Here is a 25,707-nt window from a genome sequence, read left to right on the forward strand (position 1 = left end):
GCATATTCAGGTACAACCCATTGCAGTAATCTAATTTTGATAATTCTAATGCAGTTACCACCGTCTTCCTAGAATCCATGGGGATATAAGGAAGAACCTTCCTCAGTTCTTGAGCAGGTAAAATATGGTGGAAACCGTTGCATTTGTTTGCTGGGCGAATGTTCATTTCTTATCAATTAAAATCCCAAGATGTTTTGCTTTATTCACTGGTTTAGGCAACTCTCCCATCTCTGTGGACCACCAGATGGAGTCCCATCTTGGTTGGAGGTTGCGGAAAACCGCTATTTCGGTTTTCTCCAATTTGTGTTTAAGGCAATGCTTGCCCATCCAACTGTTCACTTCCTGCATACAGTTTCTAAAATGCAGTACAGGAGGGGCCTGCTTTTTATACGCCGCTACGACAATCTGTGTGTCATTGGCATAGGATGTTAGGCTGAAGCCGAAATGCTGGCTCAGTAATGCCAAATCCGACACATAGATATTAAAAAGGGATGGACTAAATGATGAGCCCTGTAGAACTCCACATGGTAGGACATAGGGTGTTGATTTGAAGCCATCCAGTGTCACTGTTTGTGTTCTTTTGGTCAAAAAAGATGTTAACAAGGACAGAGCTAGACCTTGTACCCCTAGATTTCTCATGCGGGATCGCAACAGGTGGTGATTGACACTGTCAAACGCCGCCGAGAGATACAAAAGGACCAGAACAGCGGTGCATCCCCTGGCCATAACTGTCCTGATTTCTTCAGTAGCTTTTATCAAGGCTGTTTCCGTACTGTGTTCTGGACAAAAACCAGATTGTGAGGAGTCAAGCAGGTAATTTTCTTGAACAAACTGAGCTAGTTGTTTATTCATCATTTTCTCCACTATCTTAGCTGAGAAGGGCAGCCTAGCAATAGGTCGATAATTTCGAGGGTCAGATGCATCCAGGCTTGGTTTTTTTTAATCAATGGGTGGATTGATGCAACCTTCCATTCGGCGGGAAAATTCCGAAGGTGAACATGGTGTTAAAAATTCCTGAAAGTATAGGACTAACCTCCTTACCTATACCTCTTAATACTGCTGGAGGGGCAAGGGTCCAAAGGAGATCCAGATTTTATTTCCTTGATTAGGGTTTCGACTTGATCACTGGTGATCAGTGAGAAGATGTGAAACGTATTTATACTAGGGCCAGTGATAAGGTCATTCTCTGTTAGCTCCTATGTAACCCTATCCTCAAAGGATTCATAAATGTTATTAACTTTATTCCTGAATGTGGTGGCATTATTATCAAAGAAACTTGGATTGGTTTCTGTGATCTTTTTACTAGGCCAGAAGCTGAGCTTCTCTACCACCCCAAACAATTCCTTAGTTGAAATCTTAGCCTTCTTGATTTGTCCAGCAAAATAAAGTCCTTTTTCTGTAATCAACATTGTCTTGTATTTAGCCAGTGCAGACTTATAATTACTTTTCTCGAGAGTATGACATTGTGCTCTCCATCGTCTTTCCAATCTACAACAGTTTTGTTTTTCCTGTCACAGTGCCTCTGTAAACCAGGGCGCAGAGGGGGATTGCTGATTCCCAGAAATGTTCCCAAAGGGCACTATGGCCTTGAAGGCTTTATTGAGCCAGATCGTATATTTGCTCACTGCCCAGTCTGCATTTGTACTAAGCATAGGTCTAGACTTGTCTTAGGTAAGTCCTCTTTGGTAATAACCGGATACAGTCTGATGACAGGTTCTGGGGTCTGTAGCTTCAACTCTGCACCTACTACTTGAGTCTCTATCACAATACCATCCTGCGTACAGTAGATGACACAGTAAATATACAAAGGAGATCTCTTCCTAAGAAGGTTACAGGACTTGAATCACACACAACTAACTGGTGTTGTTCCATGAGGTCTCCAATTTTTACTAGGACATGGGCAGTAAATTTTGTTGGTACACTGCTGATTTGTAATGCCTAAACTTGGACTTTTTTTCTTGAGAGGGGTAGGTTTGGGACGTCAACAGTTCTAACAGTCAAGTTAATGACTCCTGTGTCTATCAGGAAAGATACAGGATATCCGTTAACCTATCTAGCCACATATGGTCCACTTATAGGACTGCACCAAGTCCACACTCCTCCTCCCCCCTCAGGCAACATCATTGGCCCTGATCAAAGTCTGTGGAACTCTCAAACATCATAGGGACCGGGACATTCTGAGTCCCCAATAGATTATGAGAATGGCTCGGTTGGAAACATGGAATTCCTCCCTGCATTTGCATAGGTCCAAGGGAATTTTGCGAAACATGCCTGATTTCAGGATTTTTGGAGTTGGCATGGGGGGTCTGATTTTTGGAGGAAGCTCACCCTGCATCAGGAAATTTGCAGCTTGGGCATCGATCATAGCCCAATAAGGATTGTAACGACACTCCAAGTTTCCATACCCAATCTTCTTGCAAATGTTGCAAGGGGTAATCTTCTTTAGGGCTCTTATGCAAGTTCCTGGCATGTTACCTCAACCTTTCCCTATTCCCAGGGCGTTTCCTCCATACACAATGGAAACTCCTAGCATACTCATCCCATTGCTGGGGCTAATGTTGTGCCCTTTAAGGGATACATTAAATCCCTTCATTCCCTACATTCTGTGTTAATTGGGTCTCAGTAAACATGTACTTTTCCTTCAGTGCTTTTTGCTTTGCTTCTAGCATGTCAATGCAATATTTTACATACTGCAGGAGGATGTATGACGTTACAACGCGTTATTTTACAACGCAGACCGTTACATCTGAATTTTTACAACGCAGGATCCATTACAATGCATGCCTTTACAACGCATGTCATTACATAGCAGATACTATTACAACGCATGCCATTACAACGTAAGTAAAGGTAAGTATATCTTTTTAAAAAACAGTAATAAAGTTAATTTAATTAATTTAATTTAATTAATTTAATTTTATACATTTTAAAAAAGTTATTAATTTAATTTAAATTAATTATTGTAATTTAATTAATATAAAAATTGTAAATAATTTAATTTATTTAATTTAATTTAATTAATGTAATTTAAAAAAATTATAAATTGTAAATAATATAATTTAATTTATTATAATAAAATTAATTTAAATAATGTTAAAATAATAATTAATATAATTTAATATAAATTAATTAAAGTAATTTAATTAATTTATAAATTGTAAATAATATAATTTAATTTTATTAATTTAATTAATTAAAAAAAATGTAATTAATTTAATGTAATTTAAGTAAAGTAATTTAATTAATTTATTAATTGTAAATAATAAAATTTATTTAATTTAATTTAATTTAATTTAATTAATTTAATTATTCTAATTTATTTAAAGTCGTGTTTTTAAAAAAAGTGAACCCTAAAAATACCCCTGTACCCCAAAACACAAACCCAGCCCTAAAACCTAAAAATACCCCTGTACCCCACAACACAAACCCAGCCCAAAAACCTAAAAATACCCCTGTACCCCAAAACACAAACCCAGCCCAAAAACCTAAAAATACCCCTGTACCCCAAAACCAAAACCCAGCCCTAAAACCTAAAAATACCCCTGTACCCCAAAAAACAAACCCAGCCCTAAAACCTAAAAATACCCCTGTACCCCAAAAACCAAACCCAGCCCTAAAACCTAAAAATACCCCTGTACCCCAAAAACCAAACCCAGCCCTAAAACCTAAAAATACTCCTGTACCCCAAAAACCAAACCCAGCCCTAAAACCTAAAAATACCCCTGTACCCCAAAAACCAAACCCAGCCCTAAAACCTAAAAATACCACTGTACCCCAAAAACCAAACCCAGCCCTAAAACCTAAAAATACCCCTGTACCCCAAAAACCAAACCCAGCCCTAAAACCTAAAAATACCCCTGTACCCAAAAAACCGAACCTAGCACTGAACCCTAAAAATACCCCTGTGCCCCATAACCCAAACCTAGCCCTGAACCCTAAAAATACCCAAACAACCATACTCCTATACTCATACTTATTTTTTTTAATTACTAAAATTAATATATTTAATGTATTTAATACAAAAACATAAATTAATATATTTATTTATTTTTAATATTAATTAAATTAATTAAATAATGTTAAATAAAATATAAAATAAAATTATATACTTACCTATACTTACGTTGTAATGGCATGCGTAGTAATAACATCTGCTATGTAATGACATGCGTTGTAAAGGCATGCATTGTAATGGATCCTGCGTTGTAAAAGTTGCGATGTAATGGTAGTGCGTTGTAAAAGTTGCGTTGTAACGGGTGTTTCCCACTGCAGGATCTTGTCAAGGGGCTTGCTCTGCCAGCAAAGGACACCTCAGACAGTTTGATTACTACTTTGGTGTATTTTTCCTTGCACAAAAGAGCCAAGGAAACCTCACATGTTATCTCCAAGTGGGTCATATATTCCACAATGCTCCTGTATACATGCATTAACCTCTCATGGTATGCATGCACATACTCTTTAGGTTCTTGAGAGGGTCGGAAAATCTTGGGCCAATTTATTTCTCTTTGGGGAACCTTAGTCTTTAAGTGTTTTATAATGTTCTCATATTTGGTTTTGACCAGGGGTGGAGGTGCATTTGTTCCTACTACTCTGGGAAGCTTCTGAGTTGGCCATTGATCAGCTCTCATACACTCTGCTCATAGGTCATTTCCCCAACAGGAAATTTGAGTTTGTGATCAGTCACTACCAACAATGCACGTCCTATGAGTTATTGAAGAAGTGGCACCAGTCACACCAGAGACCAATGCCACCTCTTTCTATTTCTGAATAACTCTATTCCATTACAGTTAAACACCCGATGACATATGCTATTGGTGCGGGGTTCGATCATCTGCTGATATGAGCATTGTACTTAGACTTTGTATGCAGAAAGTAAATCACCTTCCTTCCAGCTCACCAACAGTAGAGGGTAGAGAAGGAAGGCAATATTTCTGAGAGTTTTACAGCATGCTTCTCCCCACCAATTTTCACAGTTGCTAGCCGCCCCTGCAACTCAGAAAAGTAATACTGATGGGAACTGCCTGCTCAGCAGTCACCGAGATTTGCTTAGTCCATCAATCCTTCTCCCAGTCTGGAGCGCTGTGATTCCCAATACAATCGGCAAAAATGCATGAATACATGGACTAGTTTGTGAGACAATCTATATTTTGAAATCATGATATTTCATAGTTCTCGTTCTGTGTTTTGGGAGGGTGTAGAGTCTGGCTGTTGCTCTACCCAGTACATTGGGGAGAGGTGGGATGCACACAGCTACACACATGCCTTCATATCTTTGTAATTGAAGGCAATATAGAGTGCATTTGCAGGACCCTATACATACAGGGGAAACAGCCTCTACAACAAAGTCTTTACTACATAATGACTGTACCATGCAGCCTTTACCACTCAGATAAGTACAGCACGAGTACGTATTCATACTTTAACTATGCATGCCTTTACCACAAAGGTATTTTTTCAAATAACATAATCATTATGTTATTTAAAAAACAAAGGGTTTAGGTGCAGGTTGTGGTAAAGGGAGGCAAGGGTAATTTTAGGATTTGGGTACCGGTAAAGGGAGGTAAGGGCAATTTTAGGGTTTAGGTCTGGGTAGTGGTAGTGGTAAAGGGAGGTAAGGTTAATTTTAGGGTTTAGCTGTGGGCAGTAGTAAAGAAAAGTAATGGTAATTTATGGGTTTTGGGGTTTGCAGTGGTAAAGGAAGGTAAGGACAATTTTAGAGTTTAGGTACAGGCAGTGGTAAAGGGAGCCAAGGGTAATTTTAGAGTCTTGGGGTGGGTAGTGGTAAAGGAAGATATGAGTCATTTTAGGGTTTACAGTGAGTAGTGGTAAAAGGAGGTATGGGCAATTTGTGGGTTTAGTGGTGGACAGTAGGAAAAGAAGGTATGGGGTCATGTTAGGGTTTAGGGACAGGCAGCGATAAAGGGAGACAAGGGTGATTTTAGGGTTTAAGGGTGGTCAGTGGTAAAGGAATGTAAGGTTAATTTTAGGGTTTAGCTATGGGTAGTGGGAAAGGAGGGTTAAAGAAAATTGAAAACATGTGGCTTTTGGGGGGGTGCTCCCCAAAAAATAAACTAATTAAATATTAATTAAAAAAGAATACACACACACATACATATATTTATATAGAAGAGAAAACTAGCACTCACGGGAGACGTTCTTCCGGGTTCTTTTATTCTCAAACAAACAGACGCATTTTGGCGATGCCTTCCTCGGTGTTTGTCGACACACCGGGAGGCTGAAGTCCCTTTACTCCTTGTTACGGAGAGGGGAAGGAGCGGAACACGCACGATATTCGTGCATGCGCCATTTTGTAATAGGCAATTGGAAACCTTCTATACAAGAATTTTCTTTCTTAATGCTGTAACAAACCGAAATTCAAATTTCATTTTTGATCATTGGTTGTGCTTGCTGTATAATTCATCATGCCGTGGATCGGCTTAGGTCCCTTTTCTTCATTTTTAGACAATCAATCATATTCATAAATTCATACTCCAGATTCTACTCTAGCACAGTATTCAAACAACTGTTTTGAACGATTTTACACTTGTGAAGAACTATGTATCTAATCACTATCAGATCCATAAATATGATGCTAGTTCCTCCCCACCATTTAATCCCTTGGGGTACTTTGTCTGACAATCCACAATGTAGCTTGGCTCTAACATTCGTAACTACTTGAGTCTGTCACCCCTCTGATGTTTTCTGGTACATGATCGACCCCATAAAACCGTAACAAGTCTCTATTGCTAGCATGTTTTTCTGCAAAATGTCTCACTACTGGATATGCCACATCGTTTTTTTCCTTTGGCATTTGATGCTCTAGTATTCTTATTTTCAAAGGGTGCATTGTACTGCCTATGTAACATAGGCCACATGGGCATGTTAGGCAGTACACTGCGTACGGGGTAGTGTAGGTTAGAAATTTTGTGATGGATTTTTTCAACTTTACATCTGGGATGCTGTAATATAGGACCCTTTTACTATTGGAGCGGGCCTTACATTTACCGCACGGGTAGAACCCTTTCATCTCTCTGAGGGTACCTATCCTTTGAGAGTCTTTCTCCAAATGACTCCTCACCAACTTATCTTTTAGTGATCGTGCTTTCTTGAATGTTACTAGCGGGTACTTTGGGATATCTTCACTGATGACATTGTCTGTTCTTAAAATGTGCCAATTCTTTTTTATCATACGTTTAAGATGGTTAGCTTCAGCAGAATACGATGTAACCATCCTAAACTTGCCTTTATTAGTCCTTCCCTGCTTGTCATGCCTCTCTGGTTTGGATTGAAGAAGATGTTGTCTGGGGATACCTCTTACTTTCTTTAATGTATTCTCCAAAAGCTGGCAATCATGCCCTCTTTGTGAGAATCTCTGTATACACTCTTCGGCTGCTTTCTCAAAATCACAGGAACTTGAACTATTTCGTTTTAATCGCAAAAGTTCTCCATAGGGGATACTTTGCACCAATTTTAGCGGATGATTGCTGGTCGCGAAAAGGATTGAATTCCCCGCAGTAATTTTGTGATATAATGCAGTATGTATTTGCCCATCTGTGACAAACACCTTCAGATCCAGTTAGTCCACTGCCACTAGACTCACTGTACCCGAAAAGTGTAGGTTCACATCATTTTTGTTCAGATCACTGATAAAGCCTTGCGCTGTTTCCATATTTGTGGAATTTTAGTCTGCAGACTGAACATCATCTGCGCCATCTTGTCACTCACGTACAATATGCACTGCAGCCATTTTAGGTACCATGGTCCCCCTATTCACGATCGATCGCCAGCTCGCTCCCCTGACCCTGCGAGCATCCCCCACGCACCCTGGCTGCCCCCGCTCTCACATGCACAAGTCATAAACCCTCTCCTTCCGCATGACTCTGTCCCTGGGAGTCACACCCGCGCCTGACCTACACCTCCTTTCCTTTCATGAATACCCCTCTTTTGATAAACCCTTCCTCTACGCTCAATTGTCCACGCGGACCATTCCTTTCATGAATACCTCTCCTTTGACGACCCCTTCCTCTGAGCCCGATTGTCTGCACGGGTCCCAGGCCATCACCTAGCCGGAGGATTCAGTTTATTGCCCCCCCCTGCTGTATGGAGTCGCTCCTCTTCAAAGGAGCTACTATTGATCATGGCCTCCCCACCCCCTGAGATCCGATCAGGCGCTCACATTCTAAGAATCGGCGGAACATCCAGCTGCGAGATAGCCCCCTCCTATTGTATGTGGGGGGGAGGATCTCTACTGTAGATATGTGTGGGAAGGGGCCTGAAACGGGGATTTCGGGGATGTCTTTTCATACTTCAAAGTGTCTTTTATTGCAATAAAGAATGCTCACATGTCATAAACCAGGGTATAAGAGGCCAGGCCTCAGAGAGGCTGTTAGAGCACCTCGAAACGATACCTTGTTGTCTGATCTGGTGTGTTCTGCTCCGTCGGAATAAAACTTCTGTTTCCTGCCTTCCAGTCTCCAGCGCCTGCCTCTTTGTTTGGTAACTAGAGTGGTATAGAGGCGGTTAGCGCCGGGCAACTTTGAAAAAAGGCCATCAGCCCTACCTTTTTCTACATAATGCCCTGCCATACTAATTTCTCCTGCTTTCTTTGTTTGATTTTGTTCTTATATTTCAGCAGGCGTAACTTCATTTGTCCCAATAATTCTTCTACTCTGTTTTTGTCATCCTCCTTGGACAGAGTTTCTTCTAGTTCCTTTATTTCGTTGAGTGCCTTTTCTCGATTGCTCCATGCATACTTCACTAGAATGCCTAGTGTGCCCTGGCAATACTGTGCCATGTGGTCTGCCCATTCCGTCAATAGTCCAGGATCTGGGTTCTCATAAGATGGAACTGTGTATACCCTCAAACCTCTGGGCACCCTGTTCACTTCGATGTAGCTTTGAAGTTAAGTGGCCTACCAACATTTGCGTGTTTCACGCTCATACAGTCTTTCCAATTTCAACATTATACCATTGAGGCCAGTAATGGACTTAGGATTCATTGGTCCAGTTATATTCTCTGCAATGCCAGTTTATTTATTGTTGAACATACCTTTTGAGGCCTCTCGGCGGGCCGAATCACTGAACATCTTATCTGTTCTGTGAAAGTTTGCTGGAATATTGTCCCCGGAATAGTCTCGCTCGCCCAGCCACTTATTAACAATTCTTTAGGTTCCGCCTTTAGCGTTCCACGTCGATAGCCGCTCAGCTATTTCCTTGTGGTCTACGATCAAAGCGGATCAGCGCTAAGCTTCTTCGGTGTGTTGCGTTTACAAACTGACAATTCTGTTATGCGGCGGTGCTTTTTGAATATTTATTAAAGCTTGAGACTGCACAGTGTGGGAAATCACTCACGGGCGGGTGCGTGGATAGTGGCTGTGCAAGCCACAATATTTCGTAGCTCCGATCCCCTCAATTAGAAGAGAAAACCAGCACTCACAAGAGACGTTCTTCCGGGTTCTTTTATTCTCAAACAAACAGACACGTTTCGGCGATGCCTTCCTCAGTGTTTGCCGACACACCGGGAGGCCGCCATTTTTATTCCCATTACAATTAAGGAGGTCATTAGGATGGCGGGCCCGCCCGCCACCCTCACAGGGATTGGGACCGCCTGCCATAAGGGAGGGGGTCCCGTGGTGGGGATTATGATGCGCCCGCCACAGTGGCGGGCGCAACCCTCATTTTTAACATTGTGGCAGGCGGTGCTCTCTGCACCGCCTGCCACAATGCTAAAAAAGCATGTATGCATTTGCATACACAAAGCGGCAGGCACCGCGCGGTGCCTGCTGCTTCGTGTATGCAAATGCCGGGGGGTACCACAGGTACCCCCCTGTGCACCGCCCCACCTCTACTTCACCCATCGTAATACGGCTGGCGGTGTCTAATAGACACCACCACTACTGTATACATCGGGAAATTTAACTGATGCAATGCATGTCGAACTAATATAGAACACAGATTGCATGAATAAGCAATTTTAAATGCCGAGGAATTTGTGGAATTGCTAATTTTGATAAGGTGGCAAAACATAGTAGCTATTTTTAAACAATGGGTTTAAAATTGTGTAAGTATGTATAAATGTTATGACAAACTATGATGATGAATGAATGAGTTGCACTTAAGAGCATTAGTGCACACTACAAAATGGCGCTTATATTGGTAATGCTGTGAAAGTCCCTTTTTCATTTTGACACTTAATTGTAATGTGAATAAAAATGGTGGCCTCCCGGTGTGTCGGCAAACACCGAGGAAGGCAAAGCCGAAACGCGTCTGTTTGTTTGAGCATAAAAGAACCCAGAAGAACGTCTTTCGTGAGTGCTGGTTTTCTCTTTTAATTGGGGGGATCGGAGCTACGAAATATTGTCGCTTGCACAGCCACTTTCCACGCACCCGCCCGTGAGTGATTTCGCACAATGTGCAGTCTCAAGCTTTAATATATATATATATATATATATATTAGGGAAAAGCTCGTCTCCAACATCCAACGCTGCCAAAATCTCACACAGCCATGGGCAAACGAAGAAAGGAACCCAGGAAATGGTGCCAAACAAGTGCGTTTATTTTTGCTCAGTCTCGCCCAGCATGCCCGCCATTACGCGTTTCGACAGTATCCACTGTCTTGATCTCATGATGTGATCGCAAAGTTACTTGGGAATTTATTATCGATTTCATTGACACAAAAGGTGGACTATATATCGGCCACCATGTTCAAGAAAGTGCTTTCAAAAGGGTACACTGAAAATAAAACCCATAGTGGGTAAAATAACAGAAGTATATACATATATGTGCAAAATTGCAAATAAATAAGTATGTATAAAAAACTTCATGACTATATACATATAAATATATAAATATGTAAATCATAAAATTCAGGTGTTGAATCCTCAAAAATTAGTTTAGTTTTCTCTTTTCTGACCCTTCTAAAAATCACAATTTAGAAAATATATCCCAAGTGGGATTTTTCAATAAAGTGTCAAGTGCTATATGTAAACATAATCTCATGTAAACATTGGCAATTTATATCAATAGATTCCCATAGTGTAACAAGGAGCAGCCATCATTGCTAAAGTGCAAGAGAAAAATATTTAAGGTGAAAAGTGCAAACAGAAATTGTTCAAAATTATTAAAAAAAGGGAAGAGCCCCTCCCTTTGGAATTCTTTAAACTGACAGATGTTAACACACAGTTCCATCCGGGAATACAAAACAGTTTCGATGTCATATTATCTTATTTTTTCAAGTTTGTACAAAGCATCTCTTCAAGTTTGTACAAGGCAGTGTTGTGTCATTACAAAACAATACAGTTGATCAGGGGTTGGGTACAGCTACAGATGATATGAACTACAGACAGGTGTATAAGTCCTCACTGGCGTTAAGACCTCCAGGGGCACGGCTGTTTAGTTCCAAAATGTACCGGGTCTCGAGGACCCTCAGTAGCCCATCCCTATTCCCCCCTCTCCTAAGGGGTGGCACACAGTCTATAACAAAATAGGTGAGGTGCCTGGGATCACTCCCATGCACCGCCTGAAAATGACGTGCCACCGGGTAGGATTGTTCATTATTGGAGATTGCCCTCAAGTGCTGCAGTACTCTCCTGTGAACCGGAAGCCGGGTACTCCCTACATACCTAAGTTCACAGGGGCACTGCAGCACGTAAACGGCAAACTCCGTCTTGCAAGACAATTGTTTGGTTATTAGCACAGGTTCCTCTTTAAATGGGATGCTGTAGCGTGTTGTGTTGCATCCATTTTTACAGGCCTTGCAGCTGGAACATTTTATAAAACCTTTCTTCAAATCCATAAAGGTTTTGGATTTTAGAAGTTCCAAGTGGTTCTTGACTAGCCTGTCTGACATAGAGGGGGATTTTCTGAAGGAAAACTCTGGTCTTTTGCCCACTGTCCCACCAATGACGGGGTCCCCCGTCACCAGGTTCCAGTTTCGGCTAAAGATGCGCCTAATCTCATTGTGTTGTTGGTTATATGTAACCACTACCCTTGAGCTATCTTTGGAAGTTACTATTTGATCCATATCACCTTTAGGTTTAGGAGCCAGGATCTGTGTCCTTGTCATATTGTTAGCACGTTCCATGGCTCTGGCGATGACTCTTGGTGAATACCCTCTAGCCAAAAAACGTGATCTGCTTCCTTCCATAGCTCTTAGGCATTCCCCGTCATCACTGCAGATTCTTTTTATACGAAGCATCTCCCCGAAAGGGATGCTTTGTATTAAGTGATGCGGGTGTTGGCTTGCTGCGTGCAGGATGGTGTTACCTGCAGTTGGCTTTCTATATAACCCTGTGGCTAGACTTCCTTCATATATATATACCTCTATGTCTAGAAAACAGAGCTGGGTTTTACTCATAGTGGAGGTGAATTCTAGGTTAAGATCATTGCAATTCAATGCCAACACAAATTCCTGGGCTTCAAGCATGGTTCCCTGCCAGATAAAAAAGAGATCGTCTATGTATCTTAAATAGACCGGTACATGCCTCCTCATAATGGCCTGATGCTGCACCATGAGGACCTGTTCCTCCCACCAGCCCATGTGCAAGCACGCTAGGCTGGGAGAAAAACAGGCCCCCATAGCTACCCCTCTGACCTGCTGATACACTTGACTGTTGAACAGAAAATAATTCTGCTCCAAACAAATCTTAATCATAGCAGTTAACATGGAATTGTGAGCTGAAAAATTGATAGATCTCCTATTCAAGAAGTAGTTTACTGCCCTAATACCGTCTTGGTGACGTATAGACGTGTATAGGGATGTAACGTCTAAGCTCATGAGTACACAGTCCTGATTCCAAACAACATTGCCCAATTTCCTGACAAAATCTGAAGAATCCTGTATATAAGATTCCAAATTTTTAACACTGTCCTGTAAAAAATAATCAATATAAATCGACATCTTTTCAGTGGAACTGTTAATCGCTGAAATTATGGGTCTTCCAGGGGGGATTTCAGTGTTCTTGTGAACTTTTGGGAGCAGGTAAAAAGAAGGGATAACCGGGAATTCCTTTTTCAAAAACCCCAGTTCCTCCTTTGTTATTAGACTACTGCATTTCCATGCAATTAGTTTGGCCTTCTGGTCTTCCCAAGCCAACCTTACAGCTCCCAAATTGCTCCTTCTATAACATGAATGGTCCTGTAATTGCTTCTCCGCTTCCTCGATATACATCTGGCGTGGCCACAGTACTATATTACCACCTTTATCTGCTTGGCGGACCAGAATGGTATTGTCTGATTCCAGCTTTTTCACAAGAGTGTTGAAACTCAGATTTTGGTTGCTCAACACTCTCCGCCGTTTGTTAGTGGTAATATAAAGTTGTTTCAAGTCCTTTGTAATCAAGTCTTGATACACATCAATATTATCATGTGGCATTATAGGGAGAAATACTGATTTTGGTTTGAATGGAGTAGCCCCAGAAGCCTGATCTACTCCTGACCTGACTAGAGGCAACATTGTTGAGGGATTAATTTCCTCCTGCAAATCCCATATCTCCTCTAAGTCCTCTCTGTCCCCCGCTTCCAAGGTGACAGAGTCTATTTCAGTTGCTCCCAGTCTTTTCTTTCTCGCCGGTTGCAGTTTAAAATATTTTTTCAACTTTAATTTCCTCACAAAGCGGAAAGCATCCATTCTTGTGTCTGCATAATTAAAGTTGCACGGAGGGCAAAACGATAAACCTAGACTTAAAATATTGGTTTCTTTCTCAGTCAATTTCAAAGTGGTCAGATTCATTATTGTGTTGGGGCTGCTGCCTGTGTTTTTGCCGCTTTTTTGTTGTTCCAGCGGTTTTTCTTTTGGCTGCTGTTTGTTTTGCCTTTTGTTGCACTTTCTCCTTTCGCCTCGCTTCCTATTGGCCCTTTGGCGTTTTGACCGCCAGTCTGTCCTCTGGATCTCAATGTGTCTCGGCGATCCTGACACATACAGCTCATTTCCTGGGCCTTGGAGAGTGCTGTAAACCCCAACGGCATGCTTCTTGCCCCCTCATTATCGGATCCGCTGCCCACTGAACTTGCATCTGAGGAGGAAGGAATACTTGGAGCATTGTCAGGAGCGACCACCCGTGTTTTTCTAGCCCTCGCCTTGATGTTTTCATAGCGTTTGGCGTAGGTGAAGATTTGCCCATGTAAGTAATCCAAGCGGTCCCGCTCGAATTTGTAGGCTTTCCGTTTTTTTATAATATCTTCCTCCTTGGTTAGACGGGTTTGCATTTCTGCCCGCATTTTATCCGTCGCTTCACTTCTTCCCATGCCTTCTATCTCCTCTTCCAAAGTCTCAATCTGCGTTTGTAATTTACAGCGATCGGATTCAGCATATTTTACCAATATTTTCATCAACTTTGCTGAAGATTCTAAGTTTGCCTCCGCCCATTCAGTGAGCATATCTGGATCGGGTGTCTCGTAACTAGGGGCTAAGCTGATTCGTAACCCTCTAGGAACCCGTCCCTCCTGCAGATACATCGTCAACGATTTGTTTTCCCACCATTTGGATTGTTCCTTTATTTTCAATTTTTCAAGTTTCCTGTATAAATCCCGAACTGTCGGATTTGTATTTACAACGGACAAAGGCCGTGTGGAGTCAGTACCCCCCGCCGGGGGTTGTACAAATACGAGGCCAGCTGCCTCTTCCCTGCTCCGCAACACATCCGCGGACATGCTTCTGCTGTGGCTTGTATATTCAGAGCCGTACTTGTTAGACTTGGACACGCGCTCACAAAGGCAAAATGCTTTTTGCTAAATCGTGGACGCTGCCCTCGGCACACTCCCCACCGGACAATCTCTCTTCGCCTACCTCGTCGGAATATCGCCGTGCAGTTAGTCCTCTCGAAACCAAGCGCCGCGATTCCGGAAACCCAGGCAGGAATCTTCAGCGTCCGGGGGTTCTCGGCGGTTAACTTCAAGCCGAAGTTTTGTAAGGACAGTCCCGTCAACGAAACTCTCTGCTTCCAGCCGCCAAACCGCTTCAAAGGGGGAGGGGTTCCTCTCGCACCAACGGAAGCCTCCAGGTGCAATACATTAGGGAAAAGCTTGTCTCCAACATCCAACGCTGCCAAAATCTCACACAGCCATGGACAAACGAAGAAAGGAACCCAGGAAATGGTGCCAAACAAGTGCGTTTATTTTTGCTCAGTCTCGCCCAGCATGCCCGCCATTACGCGTTTCGACAGTATCCACTGTCTTGATCACATGATGTGATCGCAAAGTTACTTGGGAATTTATTATCGATTTCATTGACACAAAAGGTGGACTATATATCGGCCACCATGTTCAAGAAAGTGCTTTCAAAAGGGTACATTGAAAATAAAACCCATAGTGGGTAAAATAACAGAAGTATATACATATATGTGCAAAATTGCAAATAAATAAGTATGTATAAAAAACTTCATGACTATATACATATAAATATATTAATATGTAAATCATAAAATTCAGATGTTGAATCCTCAAAAATTAGTTTAGTTTTCTCTTTTCTGACCCTTCTAAAAATCACAATTTAGAAAATATATTATATAGGACATCAAAATGGCAATTTTCCTCATGCATGTGACAAATCGCTCTTTTATTTTTTTTTTAAATATATCCTTTATTCATATCACAGGATAAAGCAAGCAAGTGTCATACAGAGTATTGGTGCATTAGAGTTCAATAAATGAAGAAGTGTGAACATAGATCACGGAGCGAAACATAAAGTACATTGTAATTTTGCACAAAGTAATACAAAGGCTGAAGCATTACTCAATCATGCCGTCCCTGCTACCTTATCGTGTCGGGTATGTAAGGATAATGAGAACGGGGAGTAACAGGGGTATCTAACTTGGGGTTGTATGGCGTGTGGTGAGATGATCAATGGATCCCCCAGTGTGGGGGGGGAATAGGGAGGGGGAAGCCCAGCGGCGGCGCCCCACTCGGTCCGCGCCGATCTCCGCAGGACAAAAATGGCAACGCGGGGGCAGCGGTGGGCGCAGCACGCTGGTGAAGCGGGGGGCAAGGCGAGGGGGGGGGCACGCAGGGGGCAGTTCTCTGTACCACTATGCGTCGGGTGCATTGACAACTTGTCCAATTTCCGCGGTGCCTGGCGTGGGGCACCCATCTCTGTGCCTCCCGCCCGGGGAGGCCTGTCCCTCTGATGTCTCTGGTGTCTGGGGTCCGTTGTGGAAGGAACGTAGCATTTCGTCCCAGAGCGCCGCTATGGGGAATTTACGCAGCCCTGCCGTTTCCTCGTTATGGAGGGATATGCTTTCTGCTTTTGCCCAATTGTCTAGTGAGGTGCGCCAGTGTTCCGCCCTGGGTGGTTCCGCACGCTTCCAGTGTTTAGTGATGAGTCGTTTTGCCGTGATGAGGCCGAGATCCCAGAAGCGGGAGGGCACCCTGTTGTGTTTAGTCCTGTGGAAGAGCCCCAGCAGGCACGCTTCCCACGTGAGTGGGATCGGCATCGCCGTGCTATGCTCCAGTAGTGGTAACACCGACTGCCAGTACGCTCGGATCTGAGGACACTGCCATAGCACGTGTAGGAGGTCCGCTCCCTCTGTGTTGCATCTTGGGCACCCAACTGCCGCACCTGGAAAGTATGAGTTTATCTTGTCCGGGGATAGGTATGCTCGGTGTAAGACATAAAACTGAATCTGTTTAAAGCGTGCGTTACGGGGGATATTGCGGGGGCCCGCTAGTATCACCGCCCATTCTTTGTCTGGCCATGCCTTCCCTCTGTCCACCACCCATTTATCTCGCAGAGGCTGTAGGGTGCATTGCGTATGTGAGAGCAGTGCTTGGGTTAACCAGTGTACCACATGTGTCCCATTACCCATGACGTGCATGCACTGGATCAGCTGGTGCACGGGTGGCTCGTCAGTGATGTTTCCCCATTTCTGTGTGAGTGCCCTGACTATGGAAGCACGTTGTAAAAACTGTCCTGCAGGCAGCCCCGTGTCATCGGCCAGCGTCTCAAAGGGGAGCAGGGTACCATCTGCGTACAAGTCCGCCATGGTCTCTATTCCAGAGCATGTCCACTGCTCCAGGGCCGCCTCCATTACAACGGATGTGGCTTTGGGAGTGCCCAGGAGTGGCAGCGCCGGGGCATACGGTGTAGTGGCTCTGGTGAGTCGTAGGCATCTAGAGTAGCATTTCACGGCCACTGCTACGTGTAATTGCGAGTGTTTCCTAGGGCTCGTCAGTGGGTGGAATAAGGAGTGTATCTGCAGCATGGAGAGAGTGTCTGTAGCTGTGGCCGTGTCCTCGTGGTTCCTGCCCGAGATCCAGGCCACCACCCACTGCAGCTGCGCTGCTAAATAGTAGAGCTCTAGGTTTGGGACCGTCAAACCGCCCTCGTTGGCCGGAGTGTTCAGTTTCGTTAGTGCTACTCTCGGTCTGCCCGTGTTCCAAATCAGGTCTCTAAGCATGGCTTCCAACTCCTTGAATATGCGGCCAGGGACGTATAGCGGAATGTTAGCAAAGTAGTATAGGAGCCTGGGTCGTACGATCATTTTCGTTAAGGTCACCCTGCTCGGCACATTGATGGGAAGAGTTTTCCAAAAGGCGATCTGTGCCCTGATGGACGTTATGGCTCGCGTAAGGTTGCCATCTAAAATGTCTAGGGGGGGTCCTATAAATGTGGATTCCCAGGTATTTGAACGTGGTTTGATACCATGGTAACCTCTCTCCGCTGATGCTGAGCTCAGGGTCTGGAGCGTCAGGAGTAAACGGGTATGCCCCCGATTTGGCCCAGTTGACTCTTAGGCCCGACATCAATTCGAACGTACGGAAGATGTCTGACAGCTCCGGTGGTATGCGTTCGAGGTCTCTGACGTACAGAAGCAGATCGTCCGCCTACAATGACACAACGTGTGTGCCATCTGCCAGTGCAATACCCCATTGTGCACCGCAGCTACGCAGCCGCTCAGCTAAAGGCTCGACCGCCAGCGAGAACAGTAGTGGGGAGAGCGGACAGCCTTGCCTGGTGCCTCGCCTAACTCGGATGGCCTCGGACATCAGTCTGCCTGTGCGTACTCTCACCTCGGGCCTCCAGTAGAACAATCCCACCAGCTCGACAAAATCGTCTCCTAGGTCAAACTTTCGCAGCACTGCCAATAAATAAGGCCATTGGACGGAGTCGAACGCTTTTTCAAGGTCCAGAACCAGGCAGCCCGATCTTGGCCAAGCCCGGACCGCATATTCCTGCACGCGGAACAGCCTCCGTATGTTCTGGGAGGTGCATCTCGTCGGGACAAACCCATTCTGATCCTTGTGCACTAAGGCGGGTACCAGGGCCGCCGTATGCGGGCCAGCGTCGATGCCAGGATCTTGTAGTCTGTATTTAACAGAGCCAGTGGTCTGTATGAGCCGAGGATTGTACCATTCCTGCCCGGTTTGAGGAGCGATACCAGTACTGCTTCGTTCATGGATGCTTGTAAAAATGAATCGTCAAATGCTGCCGAGTATGTTCTGAGCAGTTCAGGTATGAGAATATCCGAGTAGGCCTTGTAATATTCAGCAGGCAGCCCATCTGGGCCAGGGGCTTTGCCATTGGAGAGGGCGAAGATGGCCTCGCGCAGTTCATCCGCCACCAACGGGGATCCAAGATCGTCTCGTTGGCTGTCGGTTGGGGTGGGGAGCGTGATCCCCTCAAGGTACGTTGTGATGTCTGGCTGTGGATTGCTCAGCTGCGACTGATACAGCGCCTTGTAATGTGTCACAAAGGCAGCGTGTATGTCCGTCTGGGCGTATACTATTGTGTCGGCGGTAGGGCTTATTGCCGTCACCGGGGAAGAGCGGTCTTCCCGTCGTATCAGCCAGGCCAACAGCTTGCCTGGTTTATCGCTGTAGCGATGTGTGCGTGCCGAGTGTGCGGCGTAGTTGATATGCTTTAGTGACAAATCGCTCTTTGACGTTCTCAATGTCATCCCCAAACGAGATAACCAATTAGGATTTGTGTGGATAGGAAAGTATTTCAAACCCACAGGGCTTGACCAATTGGGCAAGGGGGACCACATAGATGTTAAAAAGCGTGGGGCTCAAGGAGGAGTCCTGAGGGACCCCCGTGTTCAAAAGGACGGTTTAAGTGTGATAGGTGCCAATAGAGACAGTCTGGACCCTATCTTTAAAAAAAGTCTTTAACCCAGTCAGGAGCATCGACCTGCATACCTATTTGGTGGAGATGTTGTTTCAGAATGGAATGAGAAATGGTATCAAATTCCGCTGAAAGGTCAAGCAGAACCAGCATGGTGGGATTTCTGGCGTCAAGGGATAGCCTGACAGTATCTGCTACTACAAGACGGGCAGTCTCTGTTTTGTGGGAAGGTCTAAACTGCTGAAAGAAATTAATAGACACTGGCAAAGTAAATATCTGAGCTTCACAGCTCTCCCCTAGCCATGGTGGTGCTTTCAAGGAAAGGATAGCATCATGCTGGACCATGAAACGAGACATAAGTATCGTAGACCTCTGCTTTTTAGATGTGCAGCCTCTCCGAAGCTCCTTTACTACAATCGCAGCAACAGTTAACATGACAGAAGGCTGGCAGTATGAACAGTACCAAGGACCAATACAAAACGTTGCTTGTCTAGTGCTGGACTTTCAATCCAGGATCCTGCCAGAGCCTAACAAAGCTTGCCAGTGCCAGGCAGAAGTTGTGAAATGGTGTCATCCCGATTGGTACTCCAAGGCAAGAAAGGCATTCTGCCTGCCAGTAGGGACGGTGTTCGTTATAAATCTTCTGAAGGGTTAGATTGGTCTTCTTTAGCCTCATTGGCAGTAAGGAATGGTACAGAAAATAAGGAAACAGATAGAAAATAGCAGATAGTAGAGAAGAAGGGGTATGGATTTGAGAAAGGTAAAGAAAGGAGGAAGTGAAGAGAGTAAAGGAAAAAGAAATAAGCATTCATGAGCCAGAAGGAGGCAGTAGCTGGTGTGGTGGAGGAACAACAACGCGGAGAGAGGAGGATGTATGAAATAAATACAGTACATGTAAATCTATGATTACCTAGTGGGAGTAAATAAAATATTTACAGTTGTATTTGTGATTAATAAAGGCATCACTGATTTTTTACTATATAGTTTCTGAATTCTTACATTTTGCTGAGCACAAGGATATGTGCGTTGTAGTTTGCCATGCAGCCAGTGCTGAGTTATAAGTTTTATAAATGTATGACTTACACTGCCATCTGAAGACCCAGGACCAGTGACTGGCAGGGGAATGGTGGAGCAGAATCTTAACCTGCATCTTTTAATTAACAAATACACCTGGGGTAAAAAGGGGTCAATACATCTTGCCTTCGTGGACCTCTGTTCTGCCTTTCATAAGGTTAACAGAGATAGGCTCTGGGCAGAACTGGGGTGCATGAGGGTGGAACCCATGCTGATTGCCCCTCTACGGGATCTGCACTGTGTGTGGTCTAAAGGGCTCTTTAGAGTTGAGAATAATGGGGAATGAACCAAGCACTTTAACTTAAGGAGGGGTGTCCGTCAGGGATGCATTTTGGCACCCTTCATGTTTATTATGTACATTAATCGTTTAGAGGAGGTGCAGGAGGTGCTTCCCGCCCAGGAAGAGAATGTCCCAAGAGCTGAAGAGAGATTGCTCCCTGCCCTTTTTTACGCAGACGATGCGATTTTTACCACGTGCACCTCCAGAAGCCTCCAGCAGCTCCGAGAACTTTTTATTGATTTTATGGATATCTTGGACCTTTCAACCAATTTTAAAAAATCTCATGTTATGGGCCCTAAAAGCACTAAAACTTCTAGCTTTTCATTGCAGGTTTAGGTTTTAACCAAGGTGGATTCTTTTACTACCTAGGGACTTTAATAGATTGTGGTCTGGCAGCCCTTCATGAAAAAAAATATTGGTTCCTTTCAGAGGAAAACTGCTAGCTTACATGATTTTTCTTCCCGATTGCGTCAAAAGCCAGTCAAAACTTTATTAAAAGCTTATAAAGCTAAGTGCATCCCCATATCCACCTTTGGTTGTGATATATGGGGTTATGCCAACACCGACCCAATCTTAGTGGAGGAAAATACATTTCTGAGGGGGCTCTTAGTTGTAGGCCAAGGTACCCTCTCAGAGATTGTACAAGAAGACCTTGATATGAGTTACATCTCAGATTTTATTAGTCTGCGCCCAATTTTACTTTGGTGTGCAGTTTGGCTTATGGAGGAATTAAGCCTTAATAGGCTGGTCATCAGAGACTGTTTGAAACTGGACAATATGTCACGTATACCCTAGCTGTACTATCTGAGACAAAATTTTAAAGTTCTTGGGAGATCAGATTTATTTTTTAACCCTGAGAGTATTAGGTAAAAAGATGCGGCTTGGTTAAAACAGGCCTTTCGTCTTAGGGAGGCAGCTGAGAGGGAAGCCTCTGCTCTTCCAAAACAAACGTTTTCTCAGTATATTTAGGTAAAGTCAATAAAGGGGATGGAGCCATATCTCCTATTAGAGAGGTCTAATCATCAACATCATCATTCACTGACATATTTTCGGCTGGCTATCTTCCATCAGTTGATGTTTACAAAATAATGTATCTACCGTCCTGTACCTGTGATCAAGTCTCACAATGTGATGCAATGCATTTAGTACTTATCTGTCCCAAATACAGTACCCTTCTCAATACGTTTTTAAGGCCACTTTTTCTATTCACAGCCCAGACCAGCTTTTTATATTTACAGCTTTTATCCACACCCATAATCTGTTTTAATGTGGCGTGGTACTTGAATTGGGTTTTTAGCTCAAGATACTAGGCCCTGTTAGTTTTATGTCCCTTTGCAGTAGATGAAAATGCTATTCTCTGCAAGTGCTTTCTGTAGGCAGTCAATTTAAACGTCCTATATAATTTTAGGTTCTGTATTTGCCAAAATATATATTTTAAATTGAAGGTTGTGATTTTTTCATTGTTGTTGAACGGTATTTGTATGTGTATACACGTGCTGACTTGTTCCTGCCTGTATACTTGAATGATTTTATACAGAAATCGAATAAAGTTATGAAATGACATGTTTATACCATGCTGAATCATTTTAATTTAGACTAAACCTGTGGTGCACATAGCAGTTTGGGTAGGAAACCATATGAGTGTTCCTGCTGTGGAACAGTGGCGGCTGGCAAGTATGCCGATTGGTGGGCGGGCAAACGGGTGGGTGTACCCACAACAAAATAAATACATGAAATAAATTAAAATAAAACATCTGCTTGCGTAGACACATCCTCCTCACTCTGGTCCTCTTCTTCTCCGACGTCATGTCCAGGGCCCCAGCTAACCTTCTTAACTAATCCACGTGCTGATCTCAGCATGAGAGAAGCACCAGGATTGGAGGGAGCGGCATCTCTTGGTGCTCCCGAGGACAGTAGAGGCCTGTGCAGGCTCTCAACCCAGCTGTGTAAAACAGCTAGGTTGAAAGGTCAGGAAGGGACATGCGCATTACAAACTAGTTCACAGGCTACCCGCTACTGCTGCCCCTCAGCAGGCCCCGTTCATTCCTGAGTCAGGATAGGATGACGAAAATAAATTAATAATTAATGAATTTAATCACAATTTTATTTTTTGTCTCTGGGACTTTTCTGGGGGCATTTAAGTGGGGCGACGCTCTTCCGCTCCAATGGAGGAGCTACGCCTGGTGTGGATGTGACAGAAACGAGCAGTAGTCGTTTGAAGGCAGAACCAAATAACACTTTGAGCCACAGAAACTGTGTGTACCTCAATTATGTGGAAAGGTTTGCAGTTTTTCATTGCTGGAAAGACATTCTTTGTGCTCTGTGAACTACGAGCAACATTAAAAATGAAAGGTGCTTCCTAACTTCACAACTTCACAACTTCTTAAAAGGTTATAAAGGTTTTGCTGATCCTCTGATAATTATTGAAATCGCTGCAACACAATGAAGTAGTGTATTTTCCTAAGTAAATTTAGAGTTTCCAACAGACATTTTCTACAGGGGCATAAAGCAAATAATATTCTGAAAACAAATGCAGGATGGGAAGCTTGACAAGCTCATTTCATTTCATGAAAGGAAAAGCTAATGTCAGTTGCTGAATGACGCTTGTTAACTAACTCAAGTGTACATTTGAATTAATGCAACAAGGACAATTTTACATGCATGCCTGGAAAACCGACGTATATGTAAAATTACATAGAGAATTTTAAGACTGCATGTTATCGGAATTGCATGTTATGTGGGCAAAACTATTGATTTATTTAGACCTGCTATAGATTAATAAGGTTCATTATATGAGCAGAATATTTAAAAAGCAACAAAATATCCAATGTGAATTATTTATTTACATTAGGCTTATGGAGAACTTAAGTGTTTATATATATAGGTTTATTATATGCTTTTTGAAGTTAATAATGACATGTTCATGCATGAATGAATGAATTAAGGGTTTTTTATATAGCGCCTGGCTACCCGGAGGCATCCCAGCGCTTACAGCGGAAGGAACAGCGTAGCAACCAAATTAATGATTTATAGTTATAAGTATTATAAAATTGTGTATGGTATTGTTATTTAATAGATAATTGATGCTGAATGTTTATGTTAGGAATTTTTCTACACTTACATAGAATTTATAAGTACTGCATGGGGAAATGGAGGCACTCAATTACATGTTTTCATTGTAGTTAGTAATTATTAAATTATATGCACGTGTCACAGATGCTGGAAGATCCTGGATTTTACCAGTGTAAAGTGTTCAGATGGACTTAGACATGGGAGACTGAAGGGCCGATCACGATCTCGTCGGGAAAGCATTCCAACCGAATTAGTTCCAGAATGCTTTCCGGACGACTCGGATGGAGGGAGTCCGACCAAGCAATTTGGATGCTTCCGGATACGATTCGGTTCCACTCCCATTGACTTTAATGAGAGCCTGTGTTCCACACGAGAACATAGGCTCCCATTGAAGAAAGGGGTGGCTGGGGAAAATCATGCACCCTGTGACAGGCAGCCCATGGTGTCTTCCACACTGTGCATGTTTGGAAAGGGGGGACCCATGGATAACCCTACGGGCCAGATCCGGAGGGCCCCAGGTGAAGGGGGGCCTGCTATGGGCGCCCAAAGACAGATTCGGACAGCCGTTTCATTTCGTGCAAACAGAATCGGAAAGGCTGTTCGAATCTGTCATCGTAATCGCTCACTCGAAAACTGTGTCTATAGAGCTGTACGAATCAGCTCCGAAAGGCTCGACATGTACGAATGCCTTTCGAAACTGATTCGAACAGCCTGCAAGGTTTCCGGGTATTGTAATTGGGTGTTCTGAACTGGATACGATTCTGTCGGAAACAAGGGCTCTGTATCGGATTCAGCAAACCTGAATTGGATTCGTAGCCCTTACGAACGGAATCGTAATCGACCCCTAAGAGTGAAAGCCCCTGCTCCTGTTTATTTATACAGACAGTGTAAACAGCACAGAGTAATGGGGATCACTTACAGTAGAGTATGTTGTTCAGGCAAAATGGTCAACCTTTCTTCATTTATTTAGAATATTCATCCATGAAACAGAGGTTAATATTTCTTAAATTCCTATTTGAATGCAACACTTCTCATAAACATTTAAGGTGGCAATCTGTGTGTAAACTGCACTGAACACTGGCCAAGACTCAAGCAATCTTATGTTGTTTGTTTGTTTTTTCAGTTATTCTTCCCCACATTGCCAGTGCCACTGTAGAAACTAGGAACGCCATGGCGGCTCTGGCTGCGAACAACCTGCTGGCAGGACTCCAGGGAGAAGCCATGCCCAAAGAGGTGCCACTCTGAAGCTTTCAACGAATAACCACAGTCTGGGCATTCTGTGATGAGAGCCCCCACTATACATGCCTCTAATTCTTACTTAATCACAGGTAACTCACCAAACGTTTAAAAAAAAGCTCCCTTTCCACCTGGGTAAGAGGAAAACACTGTCCAGCCCACAGTAAAATTAATACTAGGAAAAATGATATGCTAATAATCTACTCAACTAACTGATATTTTGGTGCCTTACTTTTTCATGTCCTGTGTTAATATTTGTAAGAGCAAGCAATAGGTTGGACTGCCACTAGAGATTACCGAAAAAGCACCAATACCATGAAATGTCCTATCAACACAAAATGTCAACAAAAACGATCCGAGCTCAAAATAAGTGACGTGTATTAAGCCTTGATTTTTAAAGATATCATGACATCTTGAGATTGGAGAACCAAGTAAATGCAACTGTAACAGCCATATTGGAAAGCGAAATGAGGGCGGACGTGCATGAAGATAGACATTTTGAAGACACATGAAGCGGTTTTGACAGCATCATGGAAATAGGCACATCCTGGTGTCTGCCAGTTTTTCAAAATTGTAACTATCCAGTTTATCCTTTTCCATAAAGAAATGTTTGTGCACAAAATGGCTGATTTGTATTTTTTTTCTTCAGGCACTTTGATACATTGTAAACGACTGCCATTGCAGAGGTTCCATGAAGTGCTGTAGTCTTTGGTGTAGTAATGCTACTGTATGTCGAAATATCATCAGAGGAAGAGAGTAGATATTCCCAGACTACCTACATAAGGGTATCCAGACAAACAAATGTTGCTCTGTTATAAAAAAAAGTAATTCAATTTGGAAAATCTCAAAGAATATATATATATATATATTTCAGATAATCTTAATGGCATATTAGGATATAAAACTCAAAAAGGTGAAGTAAAATAAGAAAAAGACAGGTAATCATGATGCATTTTGAAATCACTGAATAGGAACATCAGTCAGGTATA

At 43.2% G+C, this 25,707-nt stretch overlaps 1 protein-coding gene across 1 annotated transcript in view; it reads left to right on the forward strand.

The window, feature by feature from the left end:
* The window catches only part of LOC147671308 (glyoxylate reductase/hydroxypyruvate reductase-like), a gene marked incomplete at its 5' end in the record, with an annotated part of 66,313 nt that extends 40,973 nt beyond the window's left edge, over positions 1-25,340 (forward strand). Inside the window, one exon of the mRNA XM_086948086.1 lies at positions 24,606-25,340. Within this exon, the coding sequence (XP_086804212.1) occupies positions 24,606-24,727 (122 nt within the window). The remainder of the gene's footprint in view (positions 1-24,605) is intronic.
* Positions 25,341-25,707: the final 367 nt, after the last annotated feature.

Source organism: Lissotriton vulgaris, unplaced genomic scaffold, assembly GCF_964263255.1.
Source record: "Lissotriton vulgaris unplaced genomic scaffold, aLisVul1.2 SCAFFOLD_2606, whole genome shotgun sequence".
NCBI lineage: Eukaryota > Metazoa > Chordata > Amphibia > Caudata > Salamandridae > Lissotriton > Lissotriton vulgaris.